This window comes from Pongo pygmaeus, chromosome 10 (genome assembly GCF_028885625.2).
Source record: "Pongo pygmaeus isolate AG05252 chromosome 10, NHGRI_mPonPyg2-v2.0_pri, whole genome shotgun sequence".
In the NCBI taxonomy this organism is placed as follows: Eukaryota; Metazoa; Chordata; class Mammalia; order Primates; family Hominidae; genus Pongo; species Pongo pygmaeus.
This window is the reverse complement of record NC_072383.2, coordinates 107,139,325-107,154,023: the sequence shown is the minus strand read 5'-3', so window position 1 is coordinate 107,154,023 and position 14,699 is coordinate 107,139,325. Positions and strand designations below refer to the sequence as shown.

At 46.6% G+C, this 14,699-nt stretch overlaps 2 protein-coding genes across 5 annotated transcripts in view; one reads left to right on the top strand and one right to left on the bottom strand.

Moving 5' to 3' along the window:
* Positions 1-1,966: 1,966 nt before the first annotated feature.
* On the bottom strand, positions 1,967-9,810 carry ISCU (iron-sulfur cluster assembly enzyme). 3 transcript variants are annotated; one of them, XM_063646685.1, is made up of 7 exons: positions 8,536-8,673; positions 7,513-7,642; positions 7,128-7,223; positions 6,891-7,004; positions 5,889-5,999; positions 4,058-4,136; positions 1,967-2,499 (listed from the first exon to the last, which is right to left on the bottom strand). In XM_063646685.1, exons 3-7 carry the CDS (start codon positions 7,164-7,166, stop codon positions 2,414-2,416), a joined length of 429 nt encoding a protein of 142 aa, XP_063502755.1. In that variant the 5' UTR covers positions 7,167-7,223; positions 7,513-7,642; positions 8,536-8,673; the 3' UTR covers positions 1,967-2,413. The 3 variants fall into 3 exon arrangements, with proteins under 3 accessions (XP_063502755.1, XP_054298442.1, XP_054298440.1); XM_054442467.2 differs by lacking the exon at positions 7,513-7,642 and having other exon boundaries at positions 8,536-8,667; XM_054442465.1 differs by lacking the exons at positions 7,128-7,223; positions 7,513-7,642 and having other exon boundaries at positions 8,536-9,810.
* Positions 9,599-14,699, top strand: part of SART3 (spliceosome associated factor 3, U4/U6 recycling protein) — a 39,122-nt gene continuing 34,021 nt past the window's right edge. The window contains exon 1 of one of the 2 annotated variants that reach the window (XM_054442463.2): positions 9,599-10,433. In XM_054442463.2, coding sequence (XP_054298438.1) covers positions 10,122-10,433 — 312 coding nt within the window. In that variant the 5' untranslated portion in view covers positions 9,599-10,121. The remainder of the gene's footprint in view (positions 10,434-14,699) is intronic. The other variant, XM_054442462.2, reaches the window with a different exon arrangement.

Genomic DNA, 14,699 nt, shown 5'->3' with positions numbered 1-14,699 from the left:
TTCAAGGCACAGGTGAGCCTCTGATGTGCAGTTTGAATCCCTGGTGTGTTCTGTCAGGAGGAGTGAGGCAGAAGAATGGGCTTTGGGTCATTCAAATCAAGCCAGCTGGCTTGAGGGTCAGTTGGCCTCTTGAGCCAGTGTCCTTGTTTGAATCAATGCCCACCGCAGGCAGCTGTCATGAGAATTAACAGGATTACAGATGTAAGGGCCTGGAACAGGGCACAGGTGCTTGACAGACCATTTTAACTTATCTGTGGAGGTTTTCCATGGCCAGGTTTATTTAGAGATGCTAAGACCTATTGGGAGGCTGCAAAAACCCCTAGACTTGAGCTCACTCACTGAAGGGCACATGATGCCCTCATGTGGCTCAAACTAGATTTGTTTGGGGAAAGGGTGTCTTTAATGTGAATTTAACAAATATCCATTTGTTTTAGCAGCACAACCACGTTTGGAGACTTGGGCTATTCTGGGAATATTGCTTTGGTTGTTTATAAGCTCCTCCTGATGTTCAACTCTGAGGATGTTAACTGGGACAGAAATGTCTCATTTAAATTAAAAAAATCACAAAGAAAAGTGGTGGGGAATTGTGGTGGTGCCACATGTAATAAAGAAGGGAGAGACAAGCTCAGTCTAGAGGGACTGTGAATTAAATTGCAGAACATGCCACACAGGACAATTTTACATGGTTCTACCCAGGGTTCTAATTTGAGATTCCTATAAAGGCCCTGGTCTGTGGCTGCCTTCACTGACTACAGAGGGAACAGCCTTTGAAGTTCTGTGCCCTCCACCAGAACCCAGAGCATTAAAACAAAAAAACAAAAAACAACAACAAAAACAAAGAAGGGAGGTATATTTAAGAGGCAGCCAGCCTATACCTGAACAAAAAAACCACCACCAGAAAAAACAAACACATCTTACTTTTGAAGCTGAACCTTTGAGACTATGGTAGTCGATATTTCAATAACCCATTTTCACTAGAAGATCGGGCATCCTTTATTGAGATTTGCATGACTATGGGTACCTAAGAATAGGGAGACATCAGGGTAGGAGGGCCCGTGCTTAGACTTATGCCCAAGCCAGGGATGAATGTTTGTTTGGCTTTGAGACGGAGTCTTGCCCTGTCTCCCAGGCTGGAGTGCACTGGCATGATCTTGGCTCACTGCTACCTCCACCTCCCAGGTCAAGTGATTCTCCTGCCTCAGCCTCCCGAGCAGCTGGGATTACAGGTACGCGCTGCCGCGCCTGGCTAATTTTTGTATTTTTAGTAGAGATGAGGTTTCACTACCTTGGCCAGGCTGGTCTTGAACTCTTGACCTCGTGATCCACCCGCCTCAGCCTCCCAAAGTGCTGGGATTACAGGCGTGAGCCACTGCGCCCGGCTGGATGAATGTTTTTTAAACAACCTTAGGTGTACTATGCAGGTACAGATAGTTCAGAATGAGCCACTTAAGATACTACACCTATGCAGAACAGAGCATTCAGAAGTTTCTTCCCTAAAGTTTGGCTCATCTACGACCACAAAAACCCCAAGAGGTTCTTAAAAGTCAGGGGCTCTGGAATTACCTGCCCAGACAGAAGTCAGAAACTCGGGCCTAGAAATCCGCATTTTAAATTCATTCCCAAGGTGCTCTTCATGTATCTGGTCCACCGCTTTAGGGTGCCAAGCTAATGCTTCTTAGATTTGAGCAACCAGTGAAATTACAGAAAGAATCTTCAAGACTTACTTTGAGCTGTCAACTACTATCTCACAAAGAACAATGACAAGCGATAATCATCTCCTTTCATCCTTGTTCCAAAAAATATTATATTTGTCTTTGGAAAAAATCTTGTACATGACCTTTACTGTTGTTTGCTTGGAGGGCTGTGTATGTCACTGCGGTCCAACCTCTGGGAACCCCAAGGGGCTTTGGGCACCACTTCGGGGTGAATGATGGGCCCAAGAGACAAGGCTTACTAGAGAACACCATCATCTTCCATTATTTTATTATTTTTTATACATATATATGCAGATCTGTTTTATGTACAACAATTGGTTCTATCAAATATTCAGACCAAGGCATTCTACTGGTAATTTCCCCCCAAATCAATTCAGGTAAAATTAGATACTTATGCACTTCACGGGCTATCAAAACTTGCGACTTCATTATCAATTTCAGTTCTGAGGTCATACACACAATTCAAAATATACATTAACTAGGTTAAGGCGATAAAAGTGGGCTGAAAGAAACCACAGGATTCAGAACAATGAAACTGTGTATTTTGCTTGCATAAGAGTCATAACATGAACAGCAAGTATTGTGCGTATCTCATAGCTCTTCAGTGGAGAGGAAGCGGCTTCTGAACATCTAAGGTGGCTGCACGGCAGGTGAGAAACAGCTGGTGTGGCCTGCTGGAGGCTTCGCCAAGGGAGGGCTCATTTCTTCTCTGCCTCTCCTTTTTTGGGTTCTTGTTTCAATTTATAATCAGCCAGGGCAGCCTTGATTGCATCTTCAGCCAGCACTAGAAGTAACGGAAGGAAAGAAGCCTAAGCTTCTAGATGCAAAAGAAATGGACTTGGGAATAGAATCTTTAAGAGCTGGGAGGAAGTGGTGCTGGTGGGGACTAATGGAGTAACCAAGCCAGAAAGCTGGGGTGAGGAGTTGCCGGGCACGTCAGCAGCTGCTTCCTGAGCTGAGTTACTCCTGCGGGTGATCCTGGAGACAGACTAGGGTTAAAAATCTGTGATCCCAGGTTAGTTTCTTAGCCTCTTCAACCCTACTTTCTCTTCTATATAACTGGGATAATCATGTTTTTCTTGCCAGGATAGTGTGGGGACTTACAGAAGATGTCTGACACATAATAGGGACACAGCAAATGTTCTCGCCTGCTCCCATCAAAGTCTAGCTTTGGACAAAATCTTGTCATGATAAAAAAGTTGACATGCCCTTTGGAAAACAGATCATGTCAATCTGTTGATGGGATGGCATTTGCCACATCACCCTCTAGTGATCGAGAGTTTGACCACTTTTATTTAGGAGTCAATATTCAAAGTGAGGCTATGCGGAAAATAAAAACCGAGAGAGCTGGAATGACAGCAGAAAGCAAGCAAATAACATAGAACATCAGCTAAAGGTTTCAGTACCTAAAAAGGCCTAATAAAAGGGCTGGGGATTTCCTGAAACCATGTGAAAATGTTTACAAGTGATGACCTTTCTTTATGGGTACTTAAAATTCCAGATCAAGTGGAAAGAACTTGGGTCTGACCAGGCTTCCTGAAGAATGAGTTAGTGTGTCTGCCCCGGCACCTGGCTCTTCTCCTGTGAGTATTACCCTGGCAAGAGGCCTGACTCTCTGCTGATTTTTAACTAATTTGGTTAGTAAACCTCCATCGATGCGTTAAGACTAATGTTTCTCATTCCTTCTTTCCCTGAGAAGGTTAAGAAATGATGGAAAAAGCATCAGATTTAACACAGAGACCAAACTGGAAAGCCAAGTACAAGTCTTAAGGCATCTGGGCTTTTTTTTAGGATAGCAGGGAGGGGGACATTGTACAACTGGGCTTAGTTGTTCCATATATACAGATGCAGACCCCGACAGGAATAGCATCCAGACACGAAGTGAAGAAATACACAGGAAACAGGATTATGGAGAAAGCTGAGTTTTCTCCTCTGCTGGAAACAGCACAGATTCTGAAATCAAAGATTGGAGCTTAAATTCTGGCTCTCCCACTTATTAGCCATGTGATGTGGGTGTCTCAACCCAAGCCTTAGCTTCCTCATCCATAAGAGGGAAGTAATGACATCTAGTGTGCACTCAAGGATATTTGTGAGGTTTAGAAATTATGCCCATCAAGTGCTCAGTATGATGGCTGGTGCATACCTCCTTTTGGCATGATTCTCTTAGGGATGAATGTGAGACCATGGGGGCTCTAACCCTCTGCAGGTTATAAGGACAGACACATGAGCTCTAATTCTGAGGGTTATAAACATGGGCTCCATGACCTAAAAGGACTGTTGCAAACCAAGCTGAAATTACTGCCAAATGTCCCAGCTGACTGGTATGGAGAGCAGAGACTTACTGGAGCAGTGCAGTTTCACGGGAGGAAGGCAGAGCTCCTTGGCGATATCTGTGTTTTTGATAGTCAAGGCTTCCTCCACCTGAGAGGCATAATGGAAAGATGGGCAGTTTTAGCAATGCTTTATCTTGTGAGGGCCAGACAATAAAAAAGGGAGGCCAAAGAGGCCCTCAGGGTTGGTGGGGATGATTTCTGTTTAATAACTCAAAGGGTTGAGGGTCTTCTCAGGACTCCCACTTTATCAAAGCTGCAGCTGGGATTCTCAAGCATGAAGTATACACAGCTGCACTGCCTGGCTTGGGTAAGCAAAGACAGCCCAGACACTTCTCTAAGCCAGGAGTGGAACCTGTGAGAAGTCTCTTAGGGATCTGCTTGTGGCCTGTAACAGGAATCTTTTCCTTAAAAGGTAGTGATTTCCTGTGCTGGTTTTGTGAATATCAGCTTCTCGATGTCCTCATACGAAATGTTAGGATAAATCCTTTCGACTAGAAGTGCCGAATGGCATCAGAGAGGTTGGGAAGATGTCAGGTAAGTAGCACAGTGGCAGTGGCACAGCCGAGTCAGGCCGAATGCTCTCTTTGGTGTCCCCTTTGCCTGTAGGAGCATCTCCTCCAGATCAACTGAAGAGGATGCCTGGGGTCTGGTTGACAGCCCTGGGGGATAATGTGAGGCAGGCAGATCCTTGCCCGTGGTAGAACAGTACCCCACTGCCTTACAGAAAACCAGATTTCCCAACAGCCGGACTCTTTGACTATGTTTATCACTCAATTTCCCAATTCTGCTAACCCTTCTTGGTTAATTCAGGTTCTGCTCCTGAAACTCAGATGGGAGATCTCAAGGTTAAAGAAATGTCCTCTCTCCCATTTTCTGATCACAATTCACAGTCCCCTAAGGGCCAGGTTCTGGGAGCAAAAGTGCCTTGTTTCATTTCTCCCTTCACCTGAGGACAGTTCCTGACAAATCACTTCAGAGCTACCTCCTGCCACAGCAGGTTAGGTCTGAGCTTCTTGGCCCACAGGAGCTTGCCAGCCAGAAGGCTGTGTGCCACAGGAAGCAGGTGGCACGTGGCCTGGCAAACTGCTCTGCTGTGGAGCTGGCCAGCTTCCAAGCATGCTCCTCCATGACTCAGCTCCCTGAACCTGGTCCCTTGGGGCAGCAAAGATGAGTGCCTTGCTGGTTGGCTTTTCTGAGAGGTTTTGACAGCAACTGGATTTTAGAAAGTCCAGCTCTTCACTGTGTTTGGGACCTTTGACCTCTGCAGCTACCAGGGAAAGACACTTGGGAGACAAAGGGACGAAAAAGTTCTAGCTCTTTATTATCTCTGCCTTTAGAGGGCTTGCGATCAGCCACCTGGATCACTGTTCTGATTTCGTTGTTCACTTTTCCCCCACCCTTGCTGTGTTTTTGATTATTTAATCCCTCTTTTAACACAGGCTAGTTTATTTCACCAATTCTTATAAGCCACCTAGAACCCTTCCTGAAACATGAGAGGAAATAAACAAGAAAATAACTACCTTATAACAACTCTCTGACTTGAGAAATTATAAGAGCATCGGTAACCTTACAGAAAGCTAAAGATTTCTTTTAAATTCTATTTTGTTAGAGGGACAGGTGGGGATCTTTTTTGTATGTAATTAACACCCAAACAAAAAAATAAAAATGATCAACAAGAAAAAAACCCAAACAACACCTAGTAGAATGATCCATAATTCCCAATTTGAAGAATTGATAATATAATCAACATCTGTGTAGGAGAAATTTTAAAAATTTAGAATATTAAAAAAAAAGTCATAGTTACTTGTTTTTGATCCATTAGATTTGTGAGCAACCTTACCGTCTTTCCTTTCACCCATTCAGTGGCTAATGAGCTGGAGGCAATTGCGGAACCACAGCCAAATGTTTTAAACCTAGCATCCACAATCTTCCCCTTTTCATCCACTTGAATCTAGAAAAGAGACAAGAGTTAAGTGGTGAGTCCTGGGACCACCCTCTGGAACCTGGCACTCACGAAGGTTCACGGGGGCCTTCCCCAAGGGCTTTGGGCTTGCTTTCCACACTAAGTGATGGCATTAATTACTGACTTTGCCTTGTTTCAAAGAGCTCAGTGATGAAAAGTGAAATGCAGGGACAACTATCCAGGCCCAACTGAGAAAGATCAGCTGAAAAATATGTCCCTCCACTCCAATATTCTTTTGTTTTGTGACTCTGGCCTGCATTTTGGCTATGAACTTCTATTTGAGGAAGTCTGCTCACAGCTGCTGGGGCAATCTGCCTCTTTAAACACTGAGAGAGTCCACAATAAAGGTCTCTGGTTAATACTTTTTTCTTGGGCAGCAGATTACACTTAGTGGTTTCCTCCTGTTTTGTTTCTGTATTCCAAGATAGGTATGAAGACCTCTGGCAAGCTGCCCACTCACCATGAAGCAGCAGATTGGCGCTACAACTACAGTTTACCCAAAGCACTAGACACTATTTTCATGTTTCCCCCAATCTGGGGACAGGTTTCATTTACTGTTTCTTGTCTCACTGGGGACTGCTAGCTCACTGGGATTTTCCTTTGATCAGTAAAATTCACAAAACTCTTTAGTTGGCTGAAGTTGGAATTTAAACTGATACAGTGAGTACAAAAATGAGATTACTTTTCTATTTTGGAAAAAGTTGGCATAGTACACTAGCCTAGCAAAAGAGCTACGATTGAGGCCCTGCTCCAGTCATACCTAACATGGACTCATCCCATCTCACAGGAATAAAGATGGACACCAAGTGAAATGCTGTATGCGCAAGTGCTTCGTAAACTTAAAGGGATTATTGTTCACTATTAAAAGACTAGCCATACCTGTAATTTCATTACGTCACCACATGCTGGAGCCCCCACCAGTCCAGTTCCAACATTTTTAGATGTCTTGTCAAGGGACCCCACGTTTCTAGGATTTTCATAATGATCAACAACCTAAAATGAGAGGGTTAAGATAAATCATGTTCACTCTCTATTGGTACTGGTCTCTGGTTTGATGGTAAGCTCCTCGGTCAGCATCTTGAACCTGGCAGGCAATCACTAAATACCAAATTTCACCTGAGTAGAAAGGTCTACACTCATGTCAATGAGAACCATTTGTGACCCCCAATTCCTTTTGTGTCTCCTCTACAATACTTCACAGATTTGAGATACCTAGAAGAAAAAAAAAATCAGTGAAATCATGTCTTAGTTCCATAAGGTTTTTACAAAAATACTTGACTTTTACCCACCTACATCACCAGACTTGGGCTCAAACAGCAGTTTTGTTATTTTCAAATAAAATCCATCCTCAAAGGATGATTACTATTTAAAAATTCTAAAGATAACCATGGCCCAGGGAGGGAAAGCTTTCTTAGAAGCCTTAAGGTGACTGTTACACAGGGAACAATGGTATGGAATGTGTACGTTTATGTGTCTTTTAAAATAAAAACAGTGCCATTACCGTATTTCAGAGCCTGTCATCACCCTGGTGCAGCAGCGCACCCTGGCTGCTGAAAGGCTGCTAGTCCAAGTTTCTTCAGGGTGTACCCTCAACAAAACACACCCCCGGGAGGGGGAGGAGTGAAGAAGCCCTTGGAGAAAGGGCAGAAGCCAGATCAGAATAAACATCCATTCGAACTGGCACACAGAAGGCCTTAATAACCTTGAGGTTTGGTTACTGGTTAGTAGTAAGCACGCCGATCTTCCAGTTCCCTTTTCCCCCCCATCTGACTAAGGATTTTGAGTCCAAGTAAAAGGGACCTCAGGATAGTATCTAATGTAGGGGCCTTTTGTGCCACGTTGATTTATGGCATTCTTTAGTTTCTCGAGTGGGAGTCTCACGTCTGGGGGACTTTGCGCCACCAGACAACAAGGGGCTGCAAACTATGCATCTATCCCTCCTTCCCCGCCAAAAAAACCCCCAAACAAAGCAAAAACATTACGCATGTTGGTTACAAGCCTGACTCCCCTATGCACTCCTAAAGCAGTAATACAAACGGTCTCCTCATGCTGGGGCCGATGTGCCAGGAACCATGCCAGGACTCCACGCACAGTATCCTTTGTAAGGGACAGCTGAGAGCCCCCCATTTACACCTGGGGAAACAGGTTCAGAAAGGCGCAGTGACTAGCCCAAGGTCATCTGGCCAGGGCAGCGGCGTGGCTGAAGCCGGAGCCCGCTTCGGGGGTACGTCTGTCCCTGGACTCAGAAAGACAAGTCCCAACAGGACCCTGCCTCCTGGGCTGTTGGCGAATTTAAAATTGGGACGCACGAAGTCGTGGCCAGCGGCGGGGCCCCCTGGAAGTCGCCGCCCGATGAGCGGTATCAGTTGCAGTGAGCCTCACTGCGCAGCAAGGGAAAGTGAGTCAGGGTAAAGACGTGGGAGGGGACAGCTCCTAGTCCTGGCTGCGCAGAACCCCGCGGCCGCCCCTCCAGCCCAGGCCTCCGCCGAGTCGGCATTCCGCGCGTCCCCTCTTTTGTCCCTACCTTCTTGTGATAGAGTCGGGCCGGGGCCGACAGCTCCCGCGCGGGCAGGCGGGGGCTCCGGAGCAGCAGAGCCGATGCCGCCCGCCTCAGACGGCCAGCTCCAGCCGCCGCCATCTTGCCGGCTTGCGCCTGCGCCAGTCCACAGCGACGCCGAGGGGCGGGGCGCATCTGCAAGTCGGTTCCGAGCTGGGAGCGCGCCTCTCTGACGTCACCGAAGCTTTGCGCCTGCGCCTTACCGCTCCGTGCACGCGTCCGCCTTCTGGCCCCGCCTTGACCACGCCTCTCGGGGGCGGGCGGGGTCGGGAGCGGGAAGGTCTGAAGTCGCGGGAGGGCTTGTTCTGGGTGCTGGATTCTGGTTGAGAGAGGACCTCAGGCTTCTGCAGTGTGGGGCTCAAGTTCGCTTTCACAAAGCCCGCTGCGGGAGTGCGGCGCAGAGGACCACCGAGTCCACTTTTCCTAACCCTATTTTGCAGCTAAGGAAGCTGAGATTCAGGGCAGTTTAGTAACTCCGTCCAAGGTCGCTAAGGGCTTATGTTCAATTAGAATTCGAACTTGGGTAATCCTGGGTTAGAATCCTGGTTCGGTTCCTTCCTGGCTGTGTGTCCCTAGACGAATGGTACCGGCTTGCTAAGTCTGAATCTTCCGTTTTGTATTAATTCGAGGACAATTGCTTCATCATGAAGCCAGCATCTGTGTCGAGTACCTACTATGTGTCAAGGCGTTCTACTAGACCCGGGGATCCAACGGAAAGCAAAACAGACATAATTCCTGCCCATTAAGCTTGCTAATGAGGGAGCAAGGTAGGGATAGAGACACACACCAATACTTTCCTACCTCAAAAATGGTAAGCTTAAGAAGGAAACGAATACGATGTCCTGATTGAAAAAAAATGAATATATGTCTATTTTTCTCTCTAAAACAGCAAACTCAATTTATATGTCAGTGCCTAGCAATTAAGAATTTCTAAAGAAATGCGTATTAATGTAATCATTTACTGTTGGTTTGCAGTATGTGATCTTATAAAACCGGAAAACTCACGTGTATTTTACGTCTACTAGGTACCAGACGTTTACATAAAGGGGAGGAATCTGGGAAATGGATTTTTCTCTTGAATGGTGAAATCGATCCTTCCCCGAGGACCTGCAGTTTTCTTTGCGTTTGAGGCGCAGTTGCTGGGGAGACTAAACCCAAGCGCCAGGTCACATTAGGCGATAAGTAAGGCATTTATTTGAAGAATCACTTTGACCTTCTCAAGATGGCGCCAAATTCTTCACTACAGACATCATTCTCGCTCCATGACTTCCTCTATGGCCTCCACTTCCTGCCCAAAGACCCAACTTTTGCCCGAAGTTGTGACGGAACGCATGCCGTGATAATGAGTTTTTTTAATCTGGTGGGAGCTTTTACAAGGGTATAAAATAATATGGATTTAGTGTATTTGGATATTTTCCCGTTATCTAAGGTTCCCAGTTTCCCTTTCAATGGCAAGAAAACGGGCTTTTGATAAGGCGCGCGCCGCGGGCAGCTTCTGCCTCAGCGGGTCTTCGGCGGCCGCGGGAAGACCCGAGAGTCATTAGAAGCGCAAGATGGCGACTGCGGCCGCAACCTCGGCTTCAGAACCCGAGGCTGAGTCCAAGGCTGGGCCCAAGGCTGACGGAGAGGAGGATGAGGTTAAGGCGGCTAGGACAAGGAGGAAGGTGTTATCGCGGGCTGTGGCCGCTGCGACGTACAAGACCATGGGGCCAGGGTGGGATCAGCAGGAGGAAGGCGTGAGCGAGAGCGATGGGGATGAGTACGCCATGGCTTCCTCCGCGGAGAGCTCCCCCGGGGAGTACGAGTGGGAATATGACGAAGAGGAGGAGAAAAACCAGCTGGAGATTGAGAGACTGGAGGAGCAGGTGGGCCCGGGGGTGGGCAGCGGGCATCTTCCAGTCTTTCAGGTCCTCGGGCCCCCGTGTCCTGGCCCGCCTCCCTAGTCCTCGGCGGCGATAAAGCCGCCAAGGCTGCAAACCCGCTTTTCCTGACCGTAGCTCCTGTCATTTGAGTGCTTACTGCGTGCCCAGTGCCTTGCAAACGTTATCCCATTGAATCCTCGCCACGACCCTGTGAAGGAAGCCCTGTTATCTATCTATCCCCATTTTACTGGAGGAAACAGGCTCGTGAGGAAAGTCTCTTGCTCAAGATAACACTTCCTGCAAGTCAGGCCTTGTACTTTGATCCCATTCCAGAACTCCCACTCTTAACCACACGTCCAACAGTAGAAATAAACTCATTCGCAAGAGAGTGTTATTTTGTTAGTAGGAATGACAGCGATGATGAAACTTGTGGTAGGAAAAATATTGACCGCGATGGTGATAATAAAAATAGAAAGGTTTCTGGTTCTGGAGGTTAAGGCCTCAGTTCTAGCTGTTCCACTCTTGTATGTGCTTGTAAGAATTTCTTAATTTCTCTGACCCTCTCGGCTTCCTTATCTGCAGATTGGGAGCAACGATTTCTGCATAATATAATTGTTGTGACAGTAACTATAGCTCAGTGCCTAGCATCTAGTCATAACATGGTTTCTCATTTGTAACCTTATGAGGTGGTGATATCTACTGTATAATCTAGGATCTCAGCAGGAAATAGGTGGCACATTAACTTAGGATGATCTGAGAGAAAGTCAATAAAGGTGTGGGTAGGGAAATCAGGAGTGAAGGTTTAGTATCCCATGGCTAGTAACTCCAGAACCTGGTGTCCATCTTTGGGCCGGAAGGGGTGAAGGGTGTGATCTGAATTGTGTGGAGAGGGCACCTGAGACCTGCTGATAACTTTGTTCAAGGGATGCAGCCCCAGTTTCCTGTCAAGGATTGGGGTGGGGGAAGAAATACCCTGACCTCTCTTTCTTCCTCCCACCAAACTTCTGTTGGTGCCTCCTGCTGGGCAGACCCATCTGGAAGCTGGAGAGCCAGGAAACCTGTACATGAGGTCTATACTCGGGGACACAGGGCAGGGAGGAGAGGGTAGGGTGTTTTTGGAGGGGGCAAACAGAAGAGACGGAGCACATTCTCTTTTTTTTTTTTTTGTTGAGACAGAGTCTCGCCCTGTCACCCAGGCTGGAGTGCAATGGCACCATCTCGTCTCACTGCAACCTCTGCCGCCCTGGTTCAAGCGATTCTCCTGCCTCAGCCTCCCCAGTAGCTGGGATCCAGGCACGCGCCATTGCGCCCTGCTAATTTCTGTATTTTTAGTAGAGACGGGGTTTCACCACGTTGGCCAGGCTGCTCTTGAATTCCTGACCCCAGGTGATCCACCCACCTTGGCTCCCGTAGTGCTGGGATTACAGGTGTGAGCCACTACGCCCGGCCCACATCTCTTTTTATAGATGAAGAAACAGAGGTTCAGAACAAATGATGAAATGATTTGCTTTAAGTCATTCATAGTGGGATTTACACTTAAAATGTGGACTAGATGCCACACTGGATGTGAAATCACTCAGTGAATGTGAAGTTGCTAATCTAGTTTACTCATTAAACCTTAGTGAGTGTCAGTTTCCTCATAATACTCTCTCTGGCACTGATATTTTTGTTAGGATATTTTGTTATGAGATACTAATGTCATCCATTGGTATAGCTTGTCCCACCCATTACATTTGATTGTCAGAAGAACCAGTTGGGGTTGGCAAGTGGTTACCATTTCTAGTTTTTCTACTTTTTTTTTTGAGACGGAGTCTCGCTCTGTCGCCCAGGCTGGAGTGCAGTGGCACAATCTCGGCTCACTGCATGCTCCGCCTTCCGGGTTCACGCCGTTCTCCTGCATCAGCCTCCCGAGTAACTCCCGCCCGCCACCACGTCCGGCTAATTTTTACTGTTTTTAGTAGAGACGGGGTTTCACCGTTTTAGCCAGGCTGGTTTTGATCTCCTGACCTCGTGATCCGCCTGCCTCGGCCTCCCAAAGTGCTGGGATTACAGGCGTGAGCCACCGCGCCCGCCCTCTACTTTTTATAAATAAGTGTGCTGAAGCTAATTTAGTCTTACTCATTCAGCAAACACAGCGTGACACTGGGTACCAGATTGACTGTGTCCCTGCTGTTGTTGATATTATTTCTTCAGACTGCTAGTCCTGGGCCTTTTGATGAGCCTATTCTGTGAGGTGAGGAAAGAGAGGTTTGGGACCAGAGAGGTTAAGTCCTGGGTGAGGGTAAACAGCTTGCTAAGGAGCAAGAGAGGGGAGAGCAGAGGTCTCTGGCCACTAGTACTCTGCAGTTGCCTGTCCTGCCACGGATCACCGAGGATAGGATGGAGTTTAGAATGTGACCACACAGGATAGGACCCGGCAAGTGATGAACTGAAGACCCTCTGGCCTTATCCTCTTTGTCCTGCGGTCTAGAAATGGACTTTTCCAATTTCTCCAAGCCTCCCACCCACCTCATCCTGATCCCACAGGTTCTTCCTGCTGTAACTGTGGAGCATAATGATGAATTGCTTCCAAATAGGTCTGTGAGAAACTTGGCCTTGCCATATTTGAGAGTTCTGGTTCTCATCCCTGAGTGTTGATTTTTTTATTTTTTATTTTTCTATTTTTTTTTTTTTGAGAGCATCTCACTCTTGCCCAGGCTGGAGTAGTGGTGTGATCATGGCTCCCTGCAGCTGGGACCTCCCAGGCTCAAGTGATCCTCCCAGCTCATCCTCCAAAGTAGCTCGGACTACAGGCATGCGCCCCCAAGCCTGGCTAATTAAAAAAAATTTTTTTTGTAGAGATGGGTTCTTACTATGTTGCCCAGGCAGGTGCTGAATTCCTGAGCTCAAGTGATCCTCCTGCCTCAGCTTCCCAAAGTGCTCGGATCACAGGTGCAAGCTACCGCACGTGGCCTTGATTATATTTTATGGAAGCTGGCAGTTTGCTGTGGTATCTGTCTAACAAAAGCAGATATTTTCCATTATATGTGTTTGTGCGCTGAAACTAAAAGTGGCACTTCGTGGTGGCTTCGGCAGATTTGTCAGTGCAGCAGTACAGAGACTATGGCTTTGCAACCCTGTGTGAACCCAAGCCTTCCATTGAGTAGTGGAAAGTCCTTGTACAAGTTATTTCAGCTCGCAGAGCCTTGGGTGTCCCAGTTAGTAAAATGAAGGTTGTATTAGTGCTTTCCTCATGGGACTGTTGTGGGGCGTGGCACAATGTGCGTAAAGCGCCTGGCACAGTTTGGCGCATAATAGGTGCTGCTCCATTCTCCCTTCCCTGCCTTTCCCTTGATTGCACCAGTTGTTTTCTTTCCATCAGTCCTCTCTGTTATTTCTCCCCCATTCTACTACAGCTAGGTGTAACACATTTTTCACATTGCTAGGGAGTTAAATCAGTTAGCAGATCATATTGTGATTGGTTAAGTTTCCTTTAAAGCATCTATGTTATTAATCCCAGCTACTCGGGAGGCTGAGGCAGGAGAATCACCTGAACCCGGTAGGCAGAGGTTGCAGTGAACTGAGATCACACCACTGCACTCCAGCCTGGGTGACAGAGCAAGATTCCACCTCAAAAAAAAAAAAAAAAATTATGTCATTAATGATGTTCTAAGACCAGAATAGACCAGCATATGTACTCATTTATCAGTATAGATTGAACTATGTGGAAATAGCTCTTTTAAGTGCATTTCAGTATGTATTTAATATATGTACTTTCAGAGTACTTGTCCATATATAGTATCTTCATCATTTTACCCTAAAAATCAGAAGTTTACACCAAAAGCCACACCTTAAAGGTCAGCTTCTTGACTTTAGCGACTTTTATACCTTTTTCTTCTGCTGATCTACACATGGTGTTCATGTGAGGGGCACTTGCCTACGTAGATATTCGTGACACTGACTAGCAAGTGCTCTCCCATTCCTGTTCGTGCTCTGCAAGCACGCTCTAGTGAGTTCAGACTGGTGATGTGGTGGGGAGAGCCTTGAATGTTCTTTAATGAAGAAAGTGTATCCTTCTCAAACTTCACTTCTCAAACATCCCAAACTGCGGTTACTTTGTGTGACACACTTGATAGGTGATTTTGAAACATCAGTATGTCATGATAGCCCATTTAAGAACCAGAGCTTTAGCCCAGCTCTTTCATGGTACAGATGAGGAAACAGAACAAGTGGGGATTAGAACACTTGTGTCCTGATCTGGTCCAGTGCTTTTCAGCCTATCATGTGATC

What these genes read in the sequence shown, in the direction of transcription:
- ISCU (XM_054442465.1), bottom strand. Translation starts at nt 8,703, where the DNA reads ATGCGCCCCGCCCCTCGGCGTCGCTGTGGACTGGCGCAGGCGCAAGCC. An exon ending in CCCGACTCTATCACAAGAAG is followed by an intron (nt 7,005 to 8,535) that starts GTAGGGACAAAA and finishes CTCTCATTTTAG; the next exon opens with GTTGTTGATCATTATGAAAA. An exon ending in CGTGAAACTGCACTGCTCCA is followed by an intron (nt 2,500 to 4,057) that starts GTAAGTCTCTGC and finishes CGTTACTTCTAG; the next exon opens with TGCTGGCTGAAGATGCAATC.